Source organism: Anabas testudineus, chromosome 11 (genome assembly GCF_900324465.2).
Source record: "Anabas testudineus chromosome 11, fAnaTes1.2, whole genome shotgun sequence".
NCBI lineage: Eukaryota > Metazoa > Chordata > Actinopteri > Anabantiformes > Anabantidae > Anabas > Anabas testudineus.
Window position 1 is genome coordinate 2,062,367 of NC_046620.1, and position 26,258 is coordinate 2,088,624.

The 26,258-nt window shown below is 40.9% G+C and overlaps 1 protein-coding gene across 4 annotated transcripts in view; it reads left to right on the forward strand.

The window, feature by feature from the left end:
• LOC113154130 (collagen alpha-1(XIV) chain-like) overlaps positions 1–26,258 on the forward strand; it is a 123,578-nt gene that overhangs the window by 50,559 nt on the left and 46,761 nt on the right. For all 4 annotated transcript variants that reach the window (XM_026348140.1, XM_026348143.1, XM_026348141.1 and 1 more), the window contains 12 exons: positions 616–755; positions 1,192–1,318; positions 1,467–1,606; positions 2,678–2,810; positions 3,068–3,112; positions 4,570–4,715; positions 11,681–11,810; positions 15,432–15,554; positions 16,024–16,173; positions 19,877–19,993; positions 23,485–23,634; positions 25,847–25,921. In XM_026348140.1, coding sequence (XP_026203925.1) covers positions 616–755; positions 1,192–1,318; positions 1,467–1,606; positions 2,678–2,810; positions 3,068–3,112; positions 4,570–4,715; positions 11,681–11,810; positions 15,432–15,554; positions 16,024–16,173; positions 19,877–19,993; positions 23,485–23,634; positions 25,847–25,921 — 1,476 coding nt within the window. The remainder of the gene's footprint in view (positions 1–615; positions 756–1,191; positions 1,319–1,466; positions 1,607–2,677; positions 2,811–3,067; positions 3,113–4,569; positions 4,716–11,680; positions 11,811–15,431; positions 15,555–16,023; positions 16,174–19,876; positions 19,994–23,484; positions 23,635–25,846; positions 25,922–26,258) is intronic.

A 26,258-nucleotide genomic window follows, 5' to 3' on the forward strand; every position in this document is an offset into this window, starting at 1 on the left:
ATTGAGGTGAAGCTATGGCGGGAACCATCAAGATCTTTTTTTATTATTATTTTATTTAGGAAAACAGATCAGTAATTCTAAGCAGAAATGTTCCTGGGGCTCCTGGGGAAGTAAATTTGATTCCCCGCTTGATTAAAAAAAGGGAGGGTAAAGCTTTCGAGACCTGCTGTTGTTCCAGGGAGAGAGACACTGAGAGAGGACGTGAAAGTAGAGCCTTAGGAGGAGAGGGTAATGTAATGAGGTTCTGTTGTCTTATAATTAAAATAGTAGAGTCCAGTAACCCTGCTTCAAAACCCTGAATGTGTCTGAACTCACTTCCTAAGTTCTGCTCCTTCAGAAGCACTTCACCTTTGAGCTGCTGCCAGTTTCTCTTATTACTGAAGCTCAGCTGTGTTTTTCTCTTTACGTCCGTGCGTCTGCTGCTGATATCAGATGAACAGATACCAACAGTTAGTCGGTGTTGTTCCTGTGGTGTGGTCAAACACAGCAGCTGGTAAATAAGTGTCCTATTTAGTTTATAGCCTTCGATCTGTGGCTCATCAAAACAGAGCAGGAAACTATGAAATGAACGTGCACTAGATCAACTGTAGATACTAACTTCTCCTCCCTCCTCAGTGCCGCTGATCCCGGCACAGAACCTCCGCTTCTCAGACATTGACCACAGCTCGGCCCGGCTCACGTGGGACTCCGCCTCCAGGAAGGTCAAAAGCTACCGAGTTATGTACGTGAAGACCAACGGAGTCCAGACCAATGAGGTGAGAGGATCGCTCATCTTCAATATGTCATCGGTTCGATGAGGTCGACATCAACCTCTGCAGAAGCTGAGATATTATCCACATTTGAGGAGCTCGTCGTTGTTGATTGATTTACTGATGGTTGGTAGTGACCTGTGAACACTGGGCAGCGATGTGTGGCTCCTCGAATCCTCTTAGATTGACACTGAAAAGGAAGTTGATGAGTCTGCAGAACTCACTTCTGGGCAGGTCGGAGGATTGTGAGCAAATAAGCGCTGTTAAATGTAAAATACTGCAAGTCAAATTGTCTTTCATGTCTCAAAACTGGCAGCTCCTGAGCTCAGAATCCGACTTTCCCAAACTACCAACAGTGTTCAGGCTGCTGACTGTGCAGTTTTATATCCGTGACAATTCAAAAACAAAACACATCTTAGTCCTTTGGTCCTTTTGTCCACAGGTGGACGTTGGCCGTGTGACAACCTGGTTGCTAAGGAACCTGACCTCCCTGATGGAGTACACAGTCGGTGTCTTTGCCATCTATGATGAGGGACAAGCTGAGGCCTTGACTGACAGCTTTACCACGAGTAGGAACTAATACCAGTGTTATCACAACACACATACAGCAAATACTGTGATGTACAATTCAAGACAGGTTGCTGTGAGGTGGTGACACACTCTGACCAGTCTATTGTTACCACAGCCACACTGGAAAGAGTGTATTTGTGTTTGCAGAGAGCGTCCCAGACCCGCTGGATCTGCAGAGTAGTGACATCTCCACGGACAGCTTCAGGGTGTCATGGAAACACCCGGCTTCTGATGTGGTTCTGTACCGACTCACCTGGACTCCCACTGATGGAGGAGACAGTGAGGAGGTGTGTGCGCTCTCATGTTTATTTCATACTTAGAAGACTTAAAGTTAAAAGTAAAGAAAAAAACTTGAACTAAAAAAGTTTCCTGAAAAGATTCAACACTGGAATCTTGTCAGTTTATTTTAGAATATCAGGATTTTTAAGCAGCTGGGTTATTAACGTGGATACAGTAGAGCTGTTTTAAGTAGATTTTACTTGATGTGCATTAGTTGACTGCTGACAGACGAAGAAAGGAAAAGAAAACAGGCGTGAGAACTGAAATCAGCTTGTTTTACTGCCTTCGTTTCATCGTAAAATCAAATCTAAGTAACATGTTTGGACAAGCAGTGTTTTTAAGGTAGTAACACACAATTAAAATCCTGGGTGTCTTTACTGAACACACTCATTAAACAATCCCAGGGCTGCCGGGGATGCACTTTGCCTTCTTTGGCAGCAACAGCCTCAAACAAGTGCTTCCAGTAGCTGTTGATTAGACCTGGAGGAATTCTGGGCCATTCCTCCTCCAAAAGCTGCTTCAGCTCAGCCGTCCTCTTGGGATTTCTGGTCCCGGTGGTCGTTCCACTGCATCTCTCTTGGATTAATGTCTGGGCTCCAACTGGGCCACTTCACAAGGTGGATTTTCTTTTGATGAAGCCATTCTGGAGCAGATTTACTCAAGTGTTTAAGGTCATTATCTTGCTGCATCATCCAGATTTTGCTGAGCCTCCCTGACATTATCCTGTAGGATAACTTAAGAATTTATTTTCTCCTCCATGGGCCTTCAGGCAGCCGAGGCAGGTTTAAAAGTTCAACTATAATGCCAGTAACTTCAAACTGTTCACTTACTTTTTCTTGCTGCTGTGACTAAATATCAAACAGTAATTCTCAACACGAATCAGAAATAAAACAAATCCACAGATTCATCTCTAATCTGCTGAACTCTTTCTATCATCTCACTTTGTCTTTTACAATAATGAAGCTTTCAGCAGGAGATGATCTCAGAGACGTGCACGTGTCTGCATTTGGATCTTTGTGGAGCCAAGAAATAAAAGATTTATTGTACCTCACCTGTAATTGTTTGTGCTGCTGTTTCAGGCTCTGGTCAATGGGAATATTAACACCTACCTGATAAAAGGGCTCAGCCCCTCCACAGAGTACGAAGTGCTCCTGGCCGCCGTCTATGGAAATGAAGTTGAAAGTGATGAGGTGATCCTCGTAGAGTCAACAGGTAAAAACACATCACGTCACAACTCATAGGTCTGATCAAGTCGAGGATTTCCCACTTTTTAAAGCTGTAGTTATTACTAAGTGTCGTGTGGTATTTTGGCTGCTGTGTTTTTGACTGAGCCAGTTTGTCGTCTTTCTTTATATCATACGTTTCCTGTTCTTTGTTAAACTCATCACAGGATTGATCTGACTCCAAATCTATGGTTTGTTTGATCAAGCAGAATAATTTACTGTTAATATATTTGATTTCATTTTCAGTTGAGAGAATGACCACAGTTGCTACTACAACCACGACCACAGCAGGTAAATATTTCAGCTGGTCTGATGAAATCCTTCCTCCACCTGTTCCCCGTGTTGAGCCTTGTCCATCATCCATCATCTATATTTCATCTCTCTTTTCCATTTATCTTATATAGCTGTGTGTTTATGTTCCCCAGTATCTGGGATATATTAAATATAACTCTTTGACCAGTCTGCTGTTCAGTAAATGTGTTACTTCTCAATAATGGACAGAAGCGTTAATTGATTATCACCGTTATTACTGAATAATTTTATTTTGAGGATTCACTGCTTTTGATCTTTCACATCATCTCAGACTATGTGAAATTATAATGAAAAATTCTTCACAACTTTTTCTCCTTTTATCAGATAAAACCATTTTCTTTTCATTATTTCTGTACTTACATCACATTAATTGGTTGCAGCCACAAATTAATGTACACAGAATATTTTATTTTAAGTCAATGGATGTCAGTGTTGGCAGATTTTTTTGTAAAATGTGATCTGATCTTCAACAACAACAATATGTCCTGATCTTTCATGTTTTTATTGAACAAACCCATTAAACAGACAGAGTGATGGGGGAAAAAGTAAGTGAACCAGTGTTTTATTAACTGGTTGAACCAGAAATAACCTCAAGCAAGAGCTTCAGCTGTGGACTAGACGTCATCCTCACAGAACAGCTTCAGCTCAAACTCAGAGGATGTTTGGTGTGGATGGTTCTCTTCAGGTCATTCGACAGCAGCTGTATCAGGTTGAGGTCTGGCCTCTGATTGGACCACTCCACAAAGTGGCTTCTGTGTCTTTATAGGGTTTCTATGGTCACTGTTCTGCTGCATCATCAGTTTATGCAGAAAACTAGGAAACTGCAAACAGTGCTATTACTTTTTCTTTCTTCTGTCACATTTAAAAAAACAGCTATGCGTATATTTCAGGAGCTACTTGATCCAAATGTTGGAGGCTCTGATTCAAAATATAAAATTGAACCAGCTCATGAGATTTTTAATATTAAAGTTTGGGTTTTTATATTAATTAACTTATTGTTCGAGTTGACTATCTTCACTCACAATCTTTGGCTGAATCAGCTCCAGAGACACTTGGCTTTGGTTTTTCACTCTGTTTAAGTAAGATATTATATTGGTGATATTTTGTGTTAGTAGAGAAAGAAAATAATTATAGCTTCTACTCTGTGCCAAGGAAAAAAACAGGATTCAAGTTAAAGCAAATATCAAGTAAGAAATATCTGATTTCAGAGTTGCTGGCTCTGTTTCATTGATCGTTTTTCAGATCCAGCCGTCACTGACGTTGTCAGGTCTATTTCCACAGGAAAAGGTCTGATATTGAGAAGATGCTGATGTGAATGTGAAACCCAGAGTAAATTAAATGCCAAAGTTAAGACATCTTGATATGAGCAGTTTGAAAAACATCATACTCAGACAGTTTTGTGTTTCACTGAGTTTTTGCTCTCTCTGATCCTCCAGCTCCTCGTTATGGGGTGAAGAACATGAGGATCGATGAGGAAACCACCTTCAGCATGCGGGTGTCCTGGCAGTCCGTCGACTCCAGAAATGTCCGACATTATCGACTGAACTACATCAGCGCCAAGGGAGACCGGGCCGAGGAGACGGTAAGACAGACGCACAGAGAGAGAGATTGTGTTAGTTTACTTCTGTTGTCATAAGATTCAGCTTCATAACTTCAGACTGAAGGAGGCTGAGACTTTTAGATTTGGACGTAGCTGAGATCTCCTGTCAGTCAAATACTGTGTGTGCAGAGTTTCCATAAATATTTCAGCCTCTGTATCACAGCTGGAAGCCAGTATTCCTACTATATTTATTTATTTTTTAAATATTATACCCACAGGAAGTAGTTATTTGTTACGTTAATGGCAGAATTAGGATTTAGTACAAGTTGGGGTGAGGGATTGTGTAGTAACTGCATCTAGCAGAAAGTTGGCAGATTGTAAATGATTTATAAAGGTGTGCAAGGAGCAAAAGGAGGTAGATGCTGCTTAAAACAGGAGCCAAACTTTCAAAGTGTCTATTGGAGAAAGGCTGATTATTGATTAAGACGATGGCAGGCCTTCAGAATAAAAGTCCTCTATGGAAAGAAAGAGGGAGGGAAACAAAAGATGTGTGGTTGAAGTTGATGGCAGGGCATCAGAGTCTAGTGGAGAGGAGGATAACGATGATGAAAATAGTGGCAGATTTTCAAAGAGTTAGTTCCACAAGAGAAAAGGAGAGAGAATGGCAGGTCTTCACACTAATGAGCCACAACAGACAGAGAGACAGCGCGAGAGGAAGGATGGAGGTAAAGAGACGGAAAACTTTCACAGAAAACAAACACTGATGCATAAACATGCTGTTTTCGTACTGTTTGCTGTACACCGCGTGTGAACAGATGCCTGACAGGGAAACATTAAGATGCTAAACAGATGTTGATAGATCCAAAATGAAAGTTGTGATGTTGGTGTAAACCTAAATATATGGTGGGTTTACTGTAACTGTTTAATATTAGTAATGTTTAGGTTTACTGGCCCCGGATTCACATCCTTGCTCTAAGATAATCTCTTTTTTTCCAATGAAAACCTGAGAACAAACTGCATATTCCCAATATCAGATCACAAGAAGACAGTTCATCTCCTCATACACACACCCACACACAGACTGATTAAATCTGTCACGTATTTTATATTTTATTATGTTTTATATGTGTTGAGTTTTTGTTCGTGCCTCATGTTGGTGGCAAAACTACACCAAACAAAACAAAGCGTATGCAGCTCACTTATGGTAACGCTGGAAGCAGGCATGAGTGCACAGTATGACGCCCCCACCACCCAAAATGCACCTTCACAATATAAGTATTATTATCTTGTAATACTCTTACAGTGGCTGATATTTGTCCAATGCAATTGAGTTCTCTTATATTAACCTCCTATATTCTCCTATATGAACCTAATTATTCACGTGGTACCTCTGTGACATGGTATATAAAACTACAGGCATCCGTTGGTCCTTGTCCTACACAGCTCCACTGTGACAGTGTGAAGTACAGTAGATCATACAGTGTCAAAATCATTTCCCATATTTTAGATACTCTGCATTGACAAGCGTGCATTGATGTGTGTGGCTGTGTGTGGTGCCACCATGCTGGAAGCCCCCGTGTCTGTGCGACTGACTCTGGCCACAGGTCCCACATCAGCCTTTTCATCCTGACAATAAAGAGCCGCCAGCTGCTCGCACCGGTGGCTTGTTAAATGAGATCTCTTATCAAAGTGCGAACAGCTGTGGGCTCTGTTTGGCAAGCCGGTCAGGTTATGAATCACCAAGTGCGGCACTCAATAGCTACCATTTAGATGTCTATCTGCTGGGAGTGTGGGGGGGGATGGCAGGCTTCCTCTACTGCTTTGTTCAAAGCAACTTCCAGTATGTGGATTGTGTCTGCCAAGGGACGAACTCCAGCCATTAAGAAAAATAGGAAAATCAGGCGAATAACTCATTTACATGCCATTGATTTCTGGATGGCAGTCAGCCACTTTATCTTCACTGATGGAATCTGCTCCTAAACTGCTGATGGCGTGCACTAAACTGTAGTCGGCTTCGTAGTTATAACCAAAATAAAATTTAATGAAATTGCAGATTTACTGAGGCTTTTTAATGCAAAGTGGTTTTTAAACATGATTAAAAGGTTCAGCATCATAAAAACAGGCATAAAAAAGGTGTTTAATGTATTAAGGCAAATCGACAACAACAAGCCACAACTGCTGAGTGCTTCCCGTGGTTTTCTTGCAGTCCTCGACCTCTACAGAGCAGTGAAAACATCATCCTCCATCAAATCATAAAGTCCCTGACAGAGTTAGTCAGTGACCAGTGTGTTACGTCATGGAGCTCTAACTGTACGCCCTGTTTCTGACTTTTAAAAAGCCTTGGATGTGGTAATAGAGTGCATCATTTCTCCAACTCCCAACTGTGATGGACTGACTTTGGATACATCTTCTTATCTTGTCTGATTTCAGTGACAGATAAACATTTTGGTCTTTGAAGCCTTTATTGAAAAAGTAATTTAAGTTTAATTTAAAGTAGTGTGTTGGCTCAGAGTTCTCCAAAGTGTAGAAACTTCAGCAGGTTTTTCTTTTAGTCTTTCCACTGGGTGAGCAATATGGTGAGTGAAACGTGTTATTGTCACAATCATTGAGATTTGTTCTCTCTTTACTGCTTTTATCTCTGGAAACTCCTAATTTGTGTCGACCATCTGTTCCACATCATTTGCTTGACACTCGAGTCACATTTAGCCAAAAAACTGTGTTTCTATTTAAATTTTCCTCCTTGCCAGGCAGCACGGGTGCTGGCTAAATTGAAAACGAGCTTCTATTTCTTTGTCGGTGCCAGTCACAGAAACCTTGGCAGTGGATGTAAGTTTAGTGTAAGTGAAGTCGGTGGACTGAAACAAGGAATACTCTACACATACAATACTCTAGTGAAGTAAATACTCTACTTCAGAGGAAGTACATTAAGGATTCGCTTGTACTGACCAGGACCCTGAGCATTATCACCAACTCTGCAGCTTCATGCAGCTTTTGGAGCCTCTTTTAGCTCAGACACCAAATGTTGGACGAAGCTGGTGAAGACAGTTGAACGTCTAGCAGCTGAAGAACCAGATATTTAGCTCATGAGTTTAAGACTGAACCAGAGTTCAAAAGAGACTGAGAGCTAGACCCATAATTCATCAGTGGACAGCAATTGTCTATCCTCTTATGTAAATTAACATATTTACTGTGATGATGTGTCTGCGTTTTCTGAAGTAGTGATTAAAAAGATTAAATCAGCTCGAGAGCTCACGGCTTATTGCTCTAACTTGTGTTTAGATTTCTTCAATACTTAGCTTCCGCCAAACTTACAAATGTGGAAGTTAATGGTTATATCCATTCAGATGGCTCCGTCACTGTTTTACCAGATGTCAGTATCTCCTCTACAGCCACGGGCCTGCTCGACTCAGCAGCCATCTGTCCGTGAACAGCTGTGATTCTGCACTCGGTGAAGCTTCATTTTTTCCTGTGCTGCTTCATTCACTGTCCAATAAACCAGAGCTGCTGGGCATCAAGAGCAATTCTGCTGTGTGTAAACAGAGTTTTGGCCATCATGCTGTCCAAATAATGTTCTGGGAGAAAAAAACTTTTTAATCCTCATGGGAGGATTAAAAAGTTTCAGGTGTCATGGTTTCTTTGTGTCACTGATTTTCTGTTGATTATAGAATCTGGAAAAGAAAAACTTCTTGTCTTCAAGATTTTATTTTCTAATCATTTTCACATTAAAAAGTGATTAGTGTGGATTCCCACTGGTAAATGTTAAACGTTCTACTTAAAGTAGAGATTTCTAATACCAAACAAAATGCCTCTCATGTACTTAGTGAGTATTTATTCATATGAAAATGTCACGTTCAGCTTTTTCAAATTAAATATCTTGAATGGGCACCAGACTCGTTGGAGAGACGTTGTTTTGGTATCTCTAATTGGGAGTTTGACCTTTTGAATTCAACCTTTGTTTATTTAAAGCATCTAAAATCCAAAGGAAAGTGCAACAATGCAAAACAGAAAAATCTATTAGATGCAAAGGAAAAGGCGACGTTGACGTTGTCATGGCACTGAAAACCTGCCAAGGACCTGGATTACTGAGTACAGCAGCCGCTCCCTATTTTTAAACTGCACGTTCAAACCTTGTTCAGTAAATAAATCTATGTCAGTATTCAGCGTGTATTTAAACTGTATAAATGATCATAAGAATACTGGGAACCTCCTTTTCCGTGCACTGGTAGTCTTTGACCCAGGATCCAGGATCTTTTGGGTGTACCAGCAGGGATCTTCAGGTATTTATTGTGATGTTGACTCCTTGTGACGTGAGTCTGGCTCGAGGCTCACACAGTCCAGGCAGTATGAAGTACCAGTGGAATGCTCCTGGTGATCCCAGTTGATCCGCCTCAACCTGAATCCCCTGGACCTTGTAATACCCCTCAAACAGTTTTTTCAGGTTCTTTAAACATATTTTGGTCATGTTTTTCCTTTCAGGTGTCGTCTTTTTGGGCTGTGGTACTTAAGTTTAGCAGATTTGTTGCTATTTTGCTTGCTAATACCGTCACCTTAGATTGACTCCCATCACCTGTGTACTTGACTGCGTTCCCCATGCAGTTTGCCTTCACCTTGTACAGTCTCATGTGGATTGAACTTAATATTCTGGCCCTGCTCAGAGCCTCTGTCAAAACTAGATTGGGTTTCTGGATCCTATAAATACTTTATAAAACCATGTTTGCATTTACAAAGTGGTGGAGTCAAAAATGAGTGTAGCTGGAGGTGGTTTCTTCCCACTGTGTGGCTCGGTGACAGTTTAGAGACTTGCTGCCTTTTTCATCAGCCTGGGCTGAAATTGATTTGTCAAGGCCCGCAGTGTTTGTCTGACTGACAGTGAAAGTGTTTTTTGGGGGGTGGGGTGGGAGTGGAGAGTTTTGCAGATGGAGTCAGGCTAGACTGAACATGTTCAGAATGCAAACTAGACTGACAGACCAACTGACGGGCAGACATGAAGACTGTATGAAAAGAAAGGGCTGAGGGTGTCTACATGCACACAGAGAACTAAACATTAAACATTCAGTTGAACTGAAAAGTAATCAGAGCCTTAATATATTTAAATATTTACCGGACTGACCAGTGAATATCTCTTGATATGATGATACACTGTATACTCACAGATGATTTCCCTTTCTCCTGATATATCTGGTTCATCTCTTACAATGGGCTGTGGTTGTTATGCACAGCAATAATTAGATTTGTTAGACTGATCATTTCATTATGTCTCTGTACCGATGACAACCGTGGGTGGAGGTATAATATCTGTCCGTCTGTCCGTCCCAGTCTTGTGACTGAGGTAACTCGAGAGAACACACATAGGTGCATTTGTTATTCCAGTGTCTTCACTTCCTTTCCCTGGATGACACAGGACAGGGTTAGGGTTAGGGGGCCTCCTGTTCCTCTGGTAGTTTGCCACAAGCTCAATGCTTCTGCTGATGTTTTGCTCCAGGTGGTTGTCATTACATGATGTGACAGAGCTCTCTATCTGTTTTGTTTGCTTCCCTGTAAAAATAGTCTCTGAGCAAAGGCAGCAGATTTCTAACAGATAGGTGGATCATAAAGAATCAGGATCATATAGGATCATAAATGTTATTATTGCACGTTAATACTCAGCTTCCAACGATACACTTAATACCTTTAAAGTCTTCACTACAAGAGTCTGGACTGAAATGCCTGTAAAGTGCAACTTGAATGATTGGTGGAGGCATAAAACCACGAGGCATTTTTATAAACAGTTTTTTAGTTTAATTTAGTAACAAATGATTTTCATTGAACCACCGAATGGTTGCAGTGTATTCCACAAAACTGCAGCTTTACCTTTGTTTCATTCCACACAATCCGTTCTCTAATATGGAATAAAAGAAACAAAAAGCTGTGAAAATATATTTTATATCACCATCATGCAAATATAACACCAGCACAAGGTATTATATTTTACCCTTATTACCCACCGATCCAGGACTAATGATGGTGGAAGCCACTGGGGGAATGATTCAAATATGGTAAATAAGAAACATTAATTTAGTTGACATCAATAAGTAATTACATATCATATGTCATAAGCAGGGTGTTGAGAGAGAGAGAGGCCAGAGGGATGTACTGTAGAGGTAGAAGAGAGGAAAGAAGCCTGCAGGCTGAAGACGCAGATTAGCTTGTCTGTGGTATGAAAATGGCAGTTCTCCTGGATGGATGAGTCATTTAGGGATCAGTTTTAACAAAAGGCCAAGTTCACAGACGGGGAAGAGGAAAAACCTCGACACAATTAACCTCTGCAGCACCTGGAACCTCAAAGCCTCACTGCTGCAGCAGCTACTGCTTCACCTCCATTAAAGACTTTATAATAAACCTAATTTGTTTTTTATTAAATTCCAGCCTCAGTTCCAAAACATACAAACCCTTTAATAAGGCTGACATCAAAACGCTCCATCAAAATCAAATCACATCCAGATGCTTTTCACGGCTACACAAACATGGACAGTTAGAATAAGATTTAATTGTCATTGATTTTTGCTAATCTTATCTCAAATATGGACAAAAACAACTTCATTTTTTTCCTTTCAGAACACAGGAAAGCTGTTAGCTTAAAATTAAAGCTGTTAGGATGTGTTTTTCCTGCCGAGTGTGAAGCCACAGTCAGACTGTCCTGCTGTCACAGCATATGCTATTAGCTTGTCACCTTACACTGTTTGATCCCACGGTACTGTATATGTGCTGCAACAATAATTAAAGTAATGGGACCAAATAAAAAAGGAGAAGAAGAAAAAAAAACACTGAGATTAAAAATGAATTATAATAATCTGTGACTCTGAACTTTCACCTTCAAGAACTGAAGAGGACATCCACAAGGGATTCTTGGACTTACTGTCCTCAAAGAGCACAAACAAACTGGATTTAAAATCATTGCATTTGTGCCAACACACGTTTTTCTATCACCTGAATGATCATGTTGAACTTGAATTCATTTCTGCTTCCAGAGGACGGTGCCGACGGGTCAGAACAGCCTGGTTCTGCAGCCCCTGCTGTCAGACACAGAGTACAAAGTCTCCATCACTCCAGTTTACCCTGAGGGAGACGGGCTGACAGCAACACAAATGGGCCGAACACGTAAGTCACATTCAGTCTCGAAATCATATTATCAATCATCAATATATTGTTCCTAAGTCACTAAAGCTGCTATGGTGAGGGCGCAGTCTCATTAGAGTGATGCTTTCTAGAAGCTAAGACAATATTTGCTGTGTTAAGTACAACATGAACAAGCTCAACAACTCAAAATAACAAGACAAACAAAAAGAAAAGGCTTGAATTATATAAGAGTTGAGAAATTTCTCAAAGAAGCAGCATCACGTTTGCCTCCAGGCAAACGTCTAGGAGTCATTTGTTATATTTGGACACCTAATCCCAGCAGACATGATGCTGTGATTTAAGAGCAGAGAGGAGAAGCTGCTGTGGATCAGAGTGCCGACCTTTTGATCCTCCAGCACGCTCTGACATCTTGTCGCTGTGATCTCCAGTAGAGTTGTACTTTTCAGACACACAGAGCCAAATATTATTGGATTTGTGCTGAGAAATTCCTGTGAGGTAGAAATGAGGGTAAAAATGACAGATGGACAGAAATAAAAGGCGAAGAAAGCTGCAGTTAGGGATTTTATTGCAACACCTTATTTGTCCTGTATTCATGTCTTTTTTTAATCCCTGTCCACAAACCGATTTATTATTATTCAGTTTTCTAAAGCTGCAGCATTGAACCCCCTGTAAAAAGACAAAAGACGTCTGAGACAGTCTGAGCAAGAGTTTGAAGAATGAGTGAAGATGAAACAATTAAGATGAGAAGAGTAAAAAAGTGAAATCAATAAATAAATACCAGAGCAAAAAAGTGGTGATAATTTTTTAATAAAAAATAATCTGTAAATTTTTATCATCAGAAATGTTACAAGATAAAAAAGCATCCGTTACTTTTTCGAACCCTTTTTTACATCTGATCATGAATGATTGGAGCTTTCTGGTTCAGATTCAGTCAAGATGTGTTGGTGCAGGAGTTTGAAACTCTGCCCTAAGACCACTCAATTCTAGGTGAAGCTAAGATGAAAGAAGAATTTCCTCCCACAGAATCTGTCAGCGACTTTAACTAGATTCTCATTACTCTGAAAAACAAACACTGCAATTTGAGCTGTGCAACTTGTGGGCTATTCATCTTCTTTAGGATGTCCCGTTTGCTAAACAAAATGTGTCAGGACCGTTGCCAGGAAGGGATTGGAGATGGACTGAGGGGGCGTTCTCCTCGGTGTTGCCTAATTAAATGAAAAGGATTCATTTCTGTTATAAAGCATGAAGCCCTGGAGAAACAACATGGAACCAGCTAATCTAAGAGCACATTGTGAGGCGGTTTGTCTGAAAAGGAAAAAAATAAAACTTCCGTTAAAGCTCTGTCTAAACACATGATGAATGTGAATCACATTCTGGGCAATTAAAAACATATTGACATCCTGTGTCTCTGTGCAGCTCAGGACGAATCCAGGGGAGGGAAGAGAAATAGCGACCTGCCTCGGTAGCTTAATGTTCAACATTATTTGTCTTTACCGTGGAGCCGATGACAGAGATATGCGGGAAGCATTCCTTTCTCTTTTGTTAAATGTGGATGCACCAGCAGAGGCTGATGATTTTCTCAGCAGCCAAGTGCATTAGCGAACAAACACTCAACTTTCAGGGAGGAGGACACGCTAAATTCGAGTCATTCATCTTCCCACTCCATCTCATCATGTCTCCCTGTGCAGCACATTACACACATTAGCAGGCGCTAACGACGTTCTCCGCTTTTTAAACGAAGGGGCCTCCGACACCCGGTGATGATGAATGGTTCCTGTTAGCAAAGTGAGGGATGAGATGATCGCTCAGGGAGGAGCGACAGGGAATGCAGAGAGGGGGGATGATTGGGTTTTTTAGAGTGGAGATAGATGATGTGACAGAGCGAGCCGGTGTAATCTGGGGATTTGAACCTATGGGGGATGGGGTGAACGCTGAGGGAGGCATGACAGGGAATACAGAGAGGATAATTGGGTGTTTAGCCTCAAATTGAAGATAGATAATGTGGCAGAAGAGGCAGAGCATGTGAGGGTTTGATCCATTGAGGAATGGGAGGATCACTGAGAGAGGTGTTGGAGATAATACAAAGGATGAAGTGGACGAGGAAAGATTCACAATGCGACTCAAAAGCTTGTGGAAAGTGAACATTTGAACTGATCAGCTGGGGATATGGCACAGAAACACATTATATTGTCATTCATATTATTGTGTTTATACGTGTTTAATGTGGAGATTTGAAGCAGTGATGAATGAGCCGAAAGTGAAGCTGATGGAGCAGCTCATAAATAAATGATGTTAATAATAAAATGTTTCTGATAGAAATGAACTTGGTGACAGTAGATGTTAGAGCAGTAGGACATTTTGCTGCTTAGTGTTACTTTAGCCCTCCGACCGTGCTGCATGGTCACATTTTGTTTGTATATTTGATAAAATGAGCATCTTAAATATCCCATTTCTTTTGGTGTTAACATGTGAGGACACTGGTTTGCTTGTGTTGGACAGACTCTAAAATCTCTTGAGGAAGAATTTGACCAAAAAAAAGACCAAACTGCTTAATAACACTGGACGACATCTAATGAGGAGGGAGGTAGTGGAGTTTGGTAGTTGGTAGAGGACTTCCCAACAGGAGACCATAGTTTCAGTCTCTAGTTTGTCATTATTCTTCTGCCTGATGGGTGAACACGGGAGCTAATGCAGACGGAGCTCAGAGGGTGAGTTCACAGTGAAGCTAGATAATGCAACAGAAGAGGAGACTTTAATGTTGAGATTTGAAATACGAGGGTTTAGTCCACACTGAGGATCGAGGAGAACGGCTGAAAGCACAGGAGAAGATTGGCTTTTTAATAGTGATTGGCCGCAGAAGGTGAAGAGGGAAAATGAGGCAGAAGAGTCGGAGTAATCTGGTGGTTTCAGCTCGTAAATGGTGAGGATTGATTCTCCGGGGTGAATTATGGAACACGGAGAGAATAATGGGAGGTTTTTAGCATTTTAAAAGGACATCAAGCAGATTCCCACAGCTTTAGACCTGAAAACGTCTCACGTTTCCCATTAACCAGAGGGATCTTCAGAGGATTTGAGTCTATCGTGGGTCTGGAGGAACACAATGGACTGCAGAGAGGGGAGAAATGAATGTGGGCACATATTTCTCAAAGAAGACACTTTTAAAGTATACTATTAATACCATTACTACACATATTACTGACACCCTCCTTCTGTCCCAGTTGTCGTCCTAATAATACGTCTCCTGGATTTAATATCTCCACGACAGACTAATTCATATATAGTGTAACAGCAGAGGGACTGTGCTGACTGTTGAAGTTTTATTAAGTGTTATCAAACTTTTATCCTGCGTTGACTCTTCTTCATTATCTTCCTCTTGCTAACTTGGTTTCTATCCCTCCAGTTTCCTCCTACTCTTCTCTCTCTGCTGTGTGATGGCTGTTTCCATTATAAAGGCACTTTTTAATCTTTCTTAAATGCTGAGACTGACAGTTTTTGGAAAGTATTTTTTAATACATTTGGTTAAATTTGATTTGCTTTATATCACAGCTATTATAATTTAGTGAGTGAGTACAGTGCATCAAGGTTCTTTAAAATTCAATTCAGGTGTTAACAGAACCATTGAGTTTTTCTTTTCTCTCTCAGATCCTCTTTCAGCTCCTAAGAACCTGCGAGTGTTGGAGGAATGGTACAACCGTTTTAGGATCAGCTGGGATGTCCCACCTTCACCCACCATGGGATACAGGATCGTCTACCAACCTCTATCTGGTAATTTACACATGCACAAATACGGATTATTCTCAACAAGAGAAAGATTTAGGATAGAGGTAGGTAATTCTATAGTAAGGGAGTGTGTCCTCTGCAAAGTATGAATATCTGCAACAATTATGGAGATGTAGTTTTTTTTTCTTTACTCATTAATCATTATAATGTATTCAACTGTGTGATTTGTGTGCACGTCATATAAACAGTGAGACCCCAGAACTGTGGCTCAATAATCAAACTGTGGATTTGGAGAATCCTTACACCCATAGGGCCACTGTCTGTGATTGTCATTCCCCTGCCTGTGTTACTTTTGCACCTTCCCCATCACTCCGTTATCTCCCAGCCTCTGCTCACTGGAATTGAAGATAATGATCATTCGTGAACCTGCTCCTCTGTGCTCCTTGTATTCACTGACTGTTTGACTGTTTGCTCCGTCTTGACGCGTCTTCTCAATTATCCTGCCTCTCGGCAGCTCCTGGATCAGCTCTGGAGACCTTCGTGGGCGAAGATGTGAAAACCATGCTGATTCTGAACCTGCTGAGTGGGACAGAGTACAGTGTCAAGGTCATTGCGTCCTACACCACCGGATCCAGTGAAGCCCTATCAGGGAAGGCCAAGACATGTAAGTCCAGCCAAATTTCCAAATGAACATTTCCTTTGTTTCCATTTGCATCTATTAATTGATTCTATCTTTTACCAAACGCAACTTTGTCTTGGAACAAATCCTCTGTCCACACATGAACCACCATACCTACAATCACATCACGTTCAATGTTGGTTTTAAACTTTGTTTTTATAAAACAAATTATTTGCTGAAAGTCGATGACAGATACATTTATAAAAGAAACAGGAAACTGTACTTTGAAGTAAATTTTTCTTCACCAATTAGAAAGTGCAGTCTAACATTTCAGATGCTGACTTCTTCATAACCATCTGATGCCTTTGGCAGCAGCTGGGGCTAATTACAGGATACAGTTTATTAAGACAAGCCTCACTGTAACCACAACCACTGATTAAAAGATAACTTTACGAATTTGCTCATGAATCATTGGAATAGTGACCTCAAAAAAGCTAACTGGAGTTAAGTGTTAGCATAGCTGGAGTTACAGTAAGAAACTTTTTAAGTTTGCTCTGTACAAGAAGAAAACACTTGTGTGAGTCATACAACCAAGAATTGTTGATTTACATGAAGCTGGAAAGGTCAATAAGTCAGTCAAATTGACCCCAAGAGCACGAAGGAAGGAAGCTGCTGCTTACTAAAGAGTGAACCAGTTATTAATCCAAAGGTTCAGCACTATGAGGTTTTCATGGTTGTTCTCAATACAAACATGAAAGATCAGAATTTATTTGTGTTATTATTTCAGGCACATCATATTTGTTCATATTCTTTACTTAGTTTCTATATTCATAAACATGCAAGTCACCAATTCTGCTTCCTCCTGGGTTAATAGAGTTCCAGGTTGCATTCCTGTGGCAGACTGTCACACCCATGTGTCTATAGTCATCTCAGTTTCTCGCTCAATGCCACATGAGGGCTTGAAGTTCACCTACATTCACTGGGTTTTTCGCCCTTGGCCTTTACACAGAGACACAGAGACAATTTTCATTTGTAACCGGATGACAGTCCTCTCAAGACGTTTGGGACAAAGTGTTGAGCCAGAACCAGTCTCTGCTCCTTTTATACCCAGATTTTCAGTCTCATTGTTTGTTTTTAGTTTGTTTCATCAAACTGTAAATTAACTTATATCTAATAAATACAGTTAGTTGAAAAGTCAGTCAAGTTTCTTATGTCTTATTTTCTCTCCATCGTCGCCTAGTGTTTGCTCAACAAACGTTGACTTTATAATTCTCTTTGGTTTTGACTTTGCTATGCGAGGAGCCTTGAGATTACTTACGTTGTATAAAAAGGTTCAAGCTATTTGTCAAATCACAGTTTTATGGTTTATTTCACTTTAGAAAAAGTCCCTGAATGAAAAGTTGTACTGGTAGTGGTTTGTACTTGGTCTTCGGTTTCTTCATCTGTTCCACCTCTTTGAATACAAGTGAGTAAAATGATTTTGTCTTCTCTAATCAGCGAAGCAGCCAGACACCTGCAGACATCAATATCTTGATATCCATCTGACACTTTTAATGCCAACTTTGCCTAATTACATCCCAGCCCTGGAATGAACTGTAGCTGCAATAGATTTTAGTAATCTCACTGGAAACATGGACACTTCCCAAGGCTCTTTGAGCGTCTGGCCCGGTTCAATCAATCAGTGTTTCTCAAGTACAATAATTTGAGTAGGAGTCTGGATTTCTCTCTCCTGCATGATAATTAACCACTTTGCTGCAGTCTGTCCTCTTGGTGAAACGCCGCTGTTTGAAACTAACAGGTCTCTGGTTTGATCTCCGTGACAGCCAAAGCCACAGACAAACACCACATCTCCTCGTGAAGTGTCCTTGAGCAGGACACTAAACCTCCACCCCTTCATCCATTTTCATTTCTCTCAGAGTGAGAGCTGTTGAGTTGGTGTCAGTTAAATGCCTGAACATGTAGCTTTAAATGGAGCATGTCACTTTGCATTGAAGTCCCGGTTTCCTTTCCCAGCATAACAATTAAGCACTTGATTTGAAGGACGACTTCAGGAGGGTTGAGGCAAAGACGACGAGGAGAGAAGAAAGGGACAAAACCTGAACGAGATGGGGAAGGAAGAAGAAAGATGGGAGATTGGTGGAGTTGAAAAGAAAGGAAGAAGAAATAAGACCAGCGGGATCCCAGGAGTTTCCACACTGCAGCATGTTAATGAAGCCAGTGGACCAGTACAGATGAGTGGACGGATGCTTCAATGTCAAATCTAGCACAACGATCAGGACAAAAATGAGACCGGAGCTCCAGGTTTCCTTGTAATATGTCTCCAGGGAGGTTTTTGTTTTTTGCATGTAGACAGATTCATAGACAGGTTTGGTGCAAAAGGTCAATTCTGGGATAGATGGGATAATAGTGCAGTGGTTCGGTCGAGGTTTCTGAAGTCCTTACCCAAACTCTAAGGAAGTGTGCCCTCCTTTGTACAGTGGGACAGTTGGAAGCATCACAGAGGTCTAAGGCTACTCTGCTACTAAAAAATAAATTCTCCTTTGAGGTTGAGACTTAATCAAAAGTAAATTAAAGAAGGAGGGAAGAAGTATTTTGGGTTCAAGTCTGATAGACTGTGACTGTGAGTGCTACTAGTAGAACGGTGCAACAGTAGCAGTAATGTGCAATGCAAAGGATCGTCATGGTGATGAGATGCAAATAAAGGAAGAATAAATAAAGAAAAGCTGCGTATAGAAAGTGCATCTAGTGTTTCTTCTTGTGTCTCAAAGTTTTCTCCCGTGGGGTTTTTTAAAACTTGAATAGTTCACTAGTAATAATAGTCACATCATTGCAATATCTGCAGAATCTCTTTAAATATGCAGAACTTTCACAAAATGATGTGTGAGAAGTCCAGAACTAATGCAGATTAGCTCTTTGGCTCAAGTGGAAAATGTTCTGTTTGTCAGAGTGAATGTAAAATACACTTTGGCGTACATGGTCATTATCAACTCACAGAAACACGCATGCTAATGTCTTTGAACCTGGAACAAGTGATGCTTTCAAAAGTTGGACAATAAAAGTACATACATACCATTTGCATAAATAGAGTCGGTGTGGGTTGTTTGGGCGTATGTATGCACTTCTGGAGCAAAGAAAGCGCAGCTATATTTCTCTCTCTGTCTTTAAATAACTCAGTGAAAACACACAATGGCGTCCTTGAAGCCATACATTTTTAAACTGTCATCTGGAAACACGATGGCGTGTGGTTTCTCAGATGTGAGATTAGTGAAGTTATATAGAGTTTCATTATAACAGCAGCACGTAGAGAAGGATGCTGACAACTGCACACAGTGTATTTTTAGATTAGTGTGTTTTATGGTGCTAATGTCAGAACATGTCCAAAAATGTTTAGTGGAAATAAAGTTGATGTCAAAGACGCCACCAGAATACAGGTTTGTCTCAGAAAAGTAAAAAAAAAAAAAAAAGAATTATAAAACTGAACACGAGTACAGTTTAAACTGCATCATGTCAAAAATACAACCACTCAACAATAATGATAATAATAATAATAATAATAATAATGCTCCTGTGATTCTCAGAGGTGCCGGAGAGTACATCCATATATACCCTGACACTTTCTCTGAAGACCATGCGTCACTTGAAGTGTTATTGTCACTGAACAATGATAATAATAATAATAATAATAATAATAATAATAATAATAATAATAATAATAATAATAATAATAATAATCTTCCTCTCTCTGCAGTGTACCTGGGGGTGACTAACCTGAGCACATATCAAGTGAGGATGAACAGCTTGTGCACCCAGTGGCAGCCTCACCGACACGCCAGCACCTACAGAGTGGTCATCGAGTCTCTGCTCAGTGAGTACACAAACAGAACCATGGTCAGCTGGAGGTGTTATTTTAGGGTTGGTCTACATCCTGTACACCCCACACATACCGTCTATCTCAGGTGTCAGAGGGTGTCACGGTTCATCAAAGTCAGGAAATTGCTTGTACTACAAATTTCTCTGGATCTTGTTTTGAATATCTCTCATAGCAAACTGATTCCAAAATAAGCGTTTAATATTTTTATTAAAGACCCAGTGACGGACACTCCTGTGATTCTCAGAAGTGCCGGAGAGTAAATCCATAAATAGCCGGTCACTTTCCCTGAAGACCGTGCGTCACCTGAAGTGTTATTGTCACTGAACAATTCAAACAACCAGTTAAACTATTTATTCCGGGTCGTTCCACTGAGACGCAGCTTCTTTGTGTGTTACACAACCACACCTGGCTACAAACAGTACAAACCCCACCTGATCTGCTGGTCACTCAACACACTTATTAAACCTCAACTACTTAACCCCACCACAGTATTTTCAATGAGGGACAGGGGCTCACTGACCTCAGGCAGCATCTCAAATGAATAATAGACAAAGCTTTATATACAGGCGGACGATGCAGTGGCTTCAAGAGGAAGTAACACGCATTCAAGCAAATATTGATGCTCTCCTGCCACATTTCTGCCTCTCTGGATAATCAGATGTGTTTTACGTCAGGCCTGAGATGATTGTTGAGCGTGATTCTGCTTCTCTAGACAAATGGGATTCATGATACTGTATGTGCAGCTGTGATTTTCCCGTTGAGCTCCTACGCTGCATTTCTGCTTTGGCAGGAGAAGGAGCCTCATTCATTCTGACATGATTTCATTAATGGGAGTTTTAGTATTTAGCACAAAGAGAGAGTCCTTTTCCCTGAATCCCTAATCAACCTGTGATGACAAAGATATTGTTGTGTCCCGTCAGAGATGTGCTGACAGTCATAAAGGTTTAGTTGTGCTGTTTTGTGCAGAAGGAAGACGTATGGATCGCAGCCAGGGTGACATTTACATTTGCTGCGTGAAGTACAAAAAACAAAAGGTCGGTGTTGTGGCTGCCAAGTGTGTTGGGATGAGATGTACTTCTTGCAGGAATGACGGTAATTATGCCGTATTGTTTCTTTATCAAGAGATATGCTTAAAGAAAAAGAGAATAACGGGAAAAACTCGAGAATTAGTTTCTTCTCATCAGGATTTCTGTGATGAGGTTCGGGTTGCACCTGCAGCCTCTTCTCTGATTGTGAAAAGATTTGTTCTTTGAAACAATAAATGCAAAACAAGTGTTTCTATTTGAAGTTCAGTCTGCGTGTGTGGGAGTGTGAAACTGAAGTGAAATGAAGAGTGCTTTCTGCATGAGTCACAGTCGCAGTCAAACCCACGTTCCTGAACGTTACTTAGAAATGTTTCCTACTGTGACCTCTGACTTCTTTGGTGACATCACTGACTGGATTTTTAAAGGAAATGTTGGAATGTAGGATATATATTTATCATGATAGTGTTTTTTATGTACGTTTTGTCCTGTTTAATTTCATTTATCTGCACAGACGAAGCTACAACATACAGAAATACTTAATGTGGTGAGTTCTCACCTCTTCCTGCTGTCGGGACAGAATCCTGTGGAACGGCCTCAGGAGACATGTAGATAGATGCTAGATGGAGGAGAAGCTGTGAATATGTTGGCCTTTTATTAAATATCAAATATCAGTCATTCAGTGTCGTCCATCTCTCTCATGATGGCACTTCAAGATACAACAGAAATCCTGCAGCAGTAGTTTATTTTAGTACCAGAGCTGATCTTCCTCCTATTTTTATTTTTGAATGTCCTGTTTTCCATATGTGGTTTTCATTTTTTTTACTTTCCTGCAATTCAGCTGCATTTTCGCATCTTTCTAAACTCTTTGGAAATAAACTACTTGTATAAATCCAACTTTAATGTTTAGTCTTGATCTATTTAAATTTTGCATGTTGAAGGAAAATTACAGAGCTGCTGCACGATGGAATTTCCTTCAGTCCTTAAACCCGAACCACTAAAAGCGTTAAACTTCTTATTACCGTCAAATTACCTGCAGGACTATATTAAAGAATTAAAGATTTTTTTTTTTTAGTTTGATGGACTTTGATGTGTTCTTTAGCTACATCAGCTGTCAGAAAAGTCTCTGCACCAAAGTCACCTTCACAAAACATCCCTGCAATTATTAAAGTCATTTCCTCGGTTCTGATTCTCCGCCGCCACCAGGCTTAGCGCCAGCAGAAATAATTGTGTATTTTCCCGTTTGTTTGAAACTGATAACACACTCCCACAAACCAAAATAACATCAAACAACAGATGGTGTGGCCCCGATTCGATTACACACGTCCACCATTCAGTCACCACCTCAAAGGTAAGATTGACTTTTAATACAGCCGTCATCCACCAAATAGGAAAGTAATGGCTGTTATTCATCACCTTTAGGCCTCCAGCAACAACACTGCCATCATTATTGTCACATAAAAGGCATGTAATATTGCAGTCTCCCCGTATTTCTTCAGGGAGCTCCCAGGGATTTGTTCCCTCAACACAAAATGGAGCTAAATAAGGATTTATGTTGGCACAGCTGGTAAATAATTACCAGAGAAATGTGTTGGCTGCAGGGGTAAGAGGGAAGTCGCGTGACGTTATCCTGTTTTTAGTATGCACCGTGTGAAATGAGGAGGCAGAGGGTAAAGTGATGTAGAGAGGAAAAGAGATCATGAATATCAAGTCATTCTGTAGGATAGTAGAGAGTGAATGCAGTAATAGTTTGTAGATGTGATTTCCTTCATCTGTGTTTTGTTGTGCTTGAGACACGTGAGCATCTCACTCAGATAGTTCAATAAGTACGTTTAGGTTTATTTAAGACGCTTTTCAGCAGTAGAAATGTTTCTGCTGATGTTAACATATGTTGTAAAATGTGTTCAGTGATTCCCGTCACGTTTTTTCCCAAAGATGCTTTTCAATCAGACTTGTTCACGTTGAGTTGTTTGAAACTTAAAACACTGAGCAGAACTAAAATGACAGACGTTGCTTTGTAACAGTGCTGAATGCTGCAGAGGCTGAAATCAGCTGAACATTGACCTCTGTGGAAGGTAAAGTGTGTTCCTCCTGCATCTGTTCTATTAAATGCATTTAGTTTTTCCCCACATGCATTTGCAGTGTTAAAACGTCTATTTTTATTTTTGTATTGACAGTTTTATTATTAGCTTCAGCCATAACGATCAACTTGGCACAGTGCTGCGGCTCTAACTCATTAAAATGTTCCACCTTCCCCCTGTGAAGCTGGAGAAGTGACTGTGTGGTGTTTTCTGAACGCACACACATGATTTATCTATCAGTCCTTCTTGGCTTTTACAAGTTGTATTCAGTTTTATTGTTTGTTTACTGATGAGCCTATAGACAAAATATAAAAATAGGATCCCTGCACACACAGCAGTCCTTCCAGGAAATGACAAGGTTACCTTTGCATTTTTGCTGCAGACGGACAGAAGCAAGAGACGACGCTGGGCGGAGGATCCAGCAGACACTGCTTCAACAACCTGAAGCCCAACACACAGTACAAGATCAGTGTGTATGCTCAGCTGCTGGACGGGACCGAAGGACCAGCAGTCACCGCTATCGAGAAAACACGTAAGACACACACACAGTTTGGTTTGTACATACACCTGCGAGCATGGACAGAAGTGCAGTGTGTGCCGTTTCTAGGCAGAATATTCTTAGTTATAATAAAAAAAATGCAAGTTCAGTTTTCACTGTGAGATTTAAATTTGGAAACAGACACTTGAGGCTTTATTTTAACCCAGAAAAATGGGCCAGGCAGAATAAAATGCTCAGGAATAGAAATAGAAATAAAGAATAGAAATGGCAGTGAGTAGTGTGTTTGTACAGTGAGATTCAGAAAGAGTCTGAGTCACGACGACAACTGTCAATCAACTGTTGTTGTCAAGGCTTCGTATAATCAGTCTGAGGCTGATGAATGCGAGTTGTTGGATGGTTCCTATACGTGAGTCATTATAACATTACAGCAGAAACACACACACAGACAGGAGGAGCCGCTGTCAGCCGTCATCGTGTAGAAAGAAGCTCGCTGTAGACCAGGCCGGTGATCGTTTTCAGCATAAAACATCTTTTATCCTCCCGGGTGCGATGAGAGCACAATTCTCTTCATTCCTTTCAGAGCGAGCCGGCAGCTCCTAACGCTAATCAGGACCCACTATCTGAAGACAAGGGAGGGGAGGGAAGAGCGTGGGTGGGCTACTGTACCTTCCTCTTTCCTGTTTAATTTTCAGTGACCACCTGATGTAGTGAAGTGAGTGTAGAACTCGTCCAGTTAAAACCATCTATCTGAAACTCATTGGAGAATAAATGTTCCTAAAATTTAGGTTTTAAAGTCGACTGTAGAGAGAGGATTCGTTTTTCATCACTTCATTGTTGTTATACATGTGCAGAGTGAAGTCAATCAGCTGAGCTTAACTAAAACTGATGCAGTCTAGTACAAGAGTCCTGCAGCAGCCACTGGCCTTATTAAAGGTGATAATAATCAACACGTGTTGATTTAAGTGTATGATCCGTTTTAGAGGCTGCAGTTCGTGCCGATGTTGAATTGTGTTGCTATAAACTACAAACACAATTCTGTTCTTTGAAGTAATTAAATGACTGGGTGCATGAAGCTATGTCTTTGCACACTGCACACAATGACCTACAAAGTTACAGGACAAACATTTATACTGCTGAAGACCTTGTTTTTTCAAAGTTTGAAAGGTTCGTTCTGTTTTTGCTCCACATTGCTGCGCACAGAGACCTGCCTCCAGCGCCCGGCCAAATCAGTGCAACATTATGGTTTAGTGGAGTTGTTATGTTGGTGGTAATTGATTTGTAATGTGTGCACTGCACTGCCAAGCAGTATAATGAAATTTTGACAGCAATTTAGCCGACATAATGAGATGGAGTACCTTTCAGCAACACATTCATGAGCCTCTGCAAGTTCATTTCCGTGGAACACTGATATGAATGAGGCGCGGACAAAGCAAAAGTGTAAGGCAAGAGAACAGGAGGAAATAAAAGAAAATGAAAGACAGGAAGTGGAGGAGACAAAGAGAGGACAGTCTGATGAGACGTCAGGCTGGAGAGCTGAACGCAAGACAAAGAAAGAAACAACCACAGAGAAGAGAAAGGAAATAGTGAAGAAAGACGCTTCCTTCCCCAGAGCAGGTATTTGTTTGCTTGAAGCTGCTCCCCCCCCCCGTACTGTAGCCTCCACAATGATTTATTGTTTTGTTTTGATGCAAATGAAAACCAGAACCTTTTCTCCAAATGACTATCTCCATCGCTGCAGGCAGCCACTACTTGAACGCTCCCTACCTGCTATCACAAGTAATTCACAGCCTCAGGTAGCTGATTTACTGCCTAAACACCACTGAATGAATAAACTGTGAATGCTCGGGAGGGGGTCAGCTGGTTTATCTAGTGTTTTTCCGCTCCCCCACACAGAATAAAGGCAACGAGTTGAAAGCAGAGACAGCTGCAGTTTGATTTAGACAGTGGCTGATGCTGTTATCGAATTACCAAATGATACAGGAGCTACAATCACAGGCTGAATGCACTTATCTTACACATTCTGTAGGTTCCACATCTCTGTCTGTGACTGTGTGGTCTGGCTGAGGCTTCACGCTGCTTTGGAATCTGGAAGTTTAATTTCAGGGCCAGACCGTGTGGTGACACTTTTATGATGAATGTGGTTATGATTGCAGGTTTTCATGTCTGTGTGTGTGTGTGTGTGTGTGTGTGTGTGTGTGTGTGTGTGTGTGTGTGTGTGTGTGTGTTGTTTATTCTCTATATGCAGAACCCATACCGACCCCTGCGCCAACCAGGCCCCCTAGCACCACCCCACTACCTACGATTCCCCCTGCCAAAGAAGGTAAGAGATGCTCATTCGTAGTCGTTGTCTTCTGTCGATTCCCTCATGTGGATGCACAGGAGTGAATGACTTGTTGTGTTCGTGACTGAGGATCATTTGCGTCACACTTTTTGCTGATGCTTCGTCTCACTGCTTTGGATCTGACTACATCTACAGTTTGCTATACGTACAGCTACAGGATGTAACTTTTAAAAACAAAGGGTTTTAGTAGAAATCTTTTAGTTTTTATTTATTGTATTTTGATAAGGACCAATTCGTGAAGTCTGTGCAGAGCGGAGCATCTTATTTTACTTCAATCGGATTCAAATCATTTTATAATATGTGATGTAGATTAAAC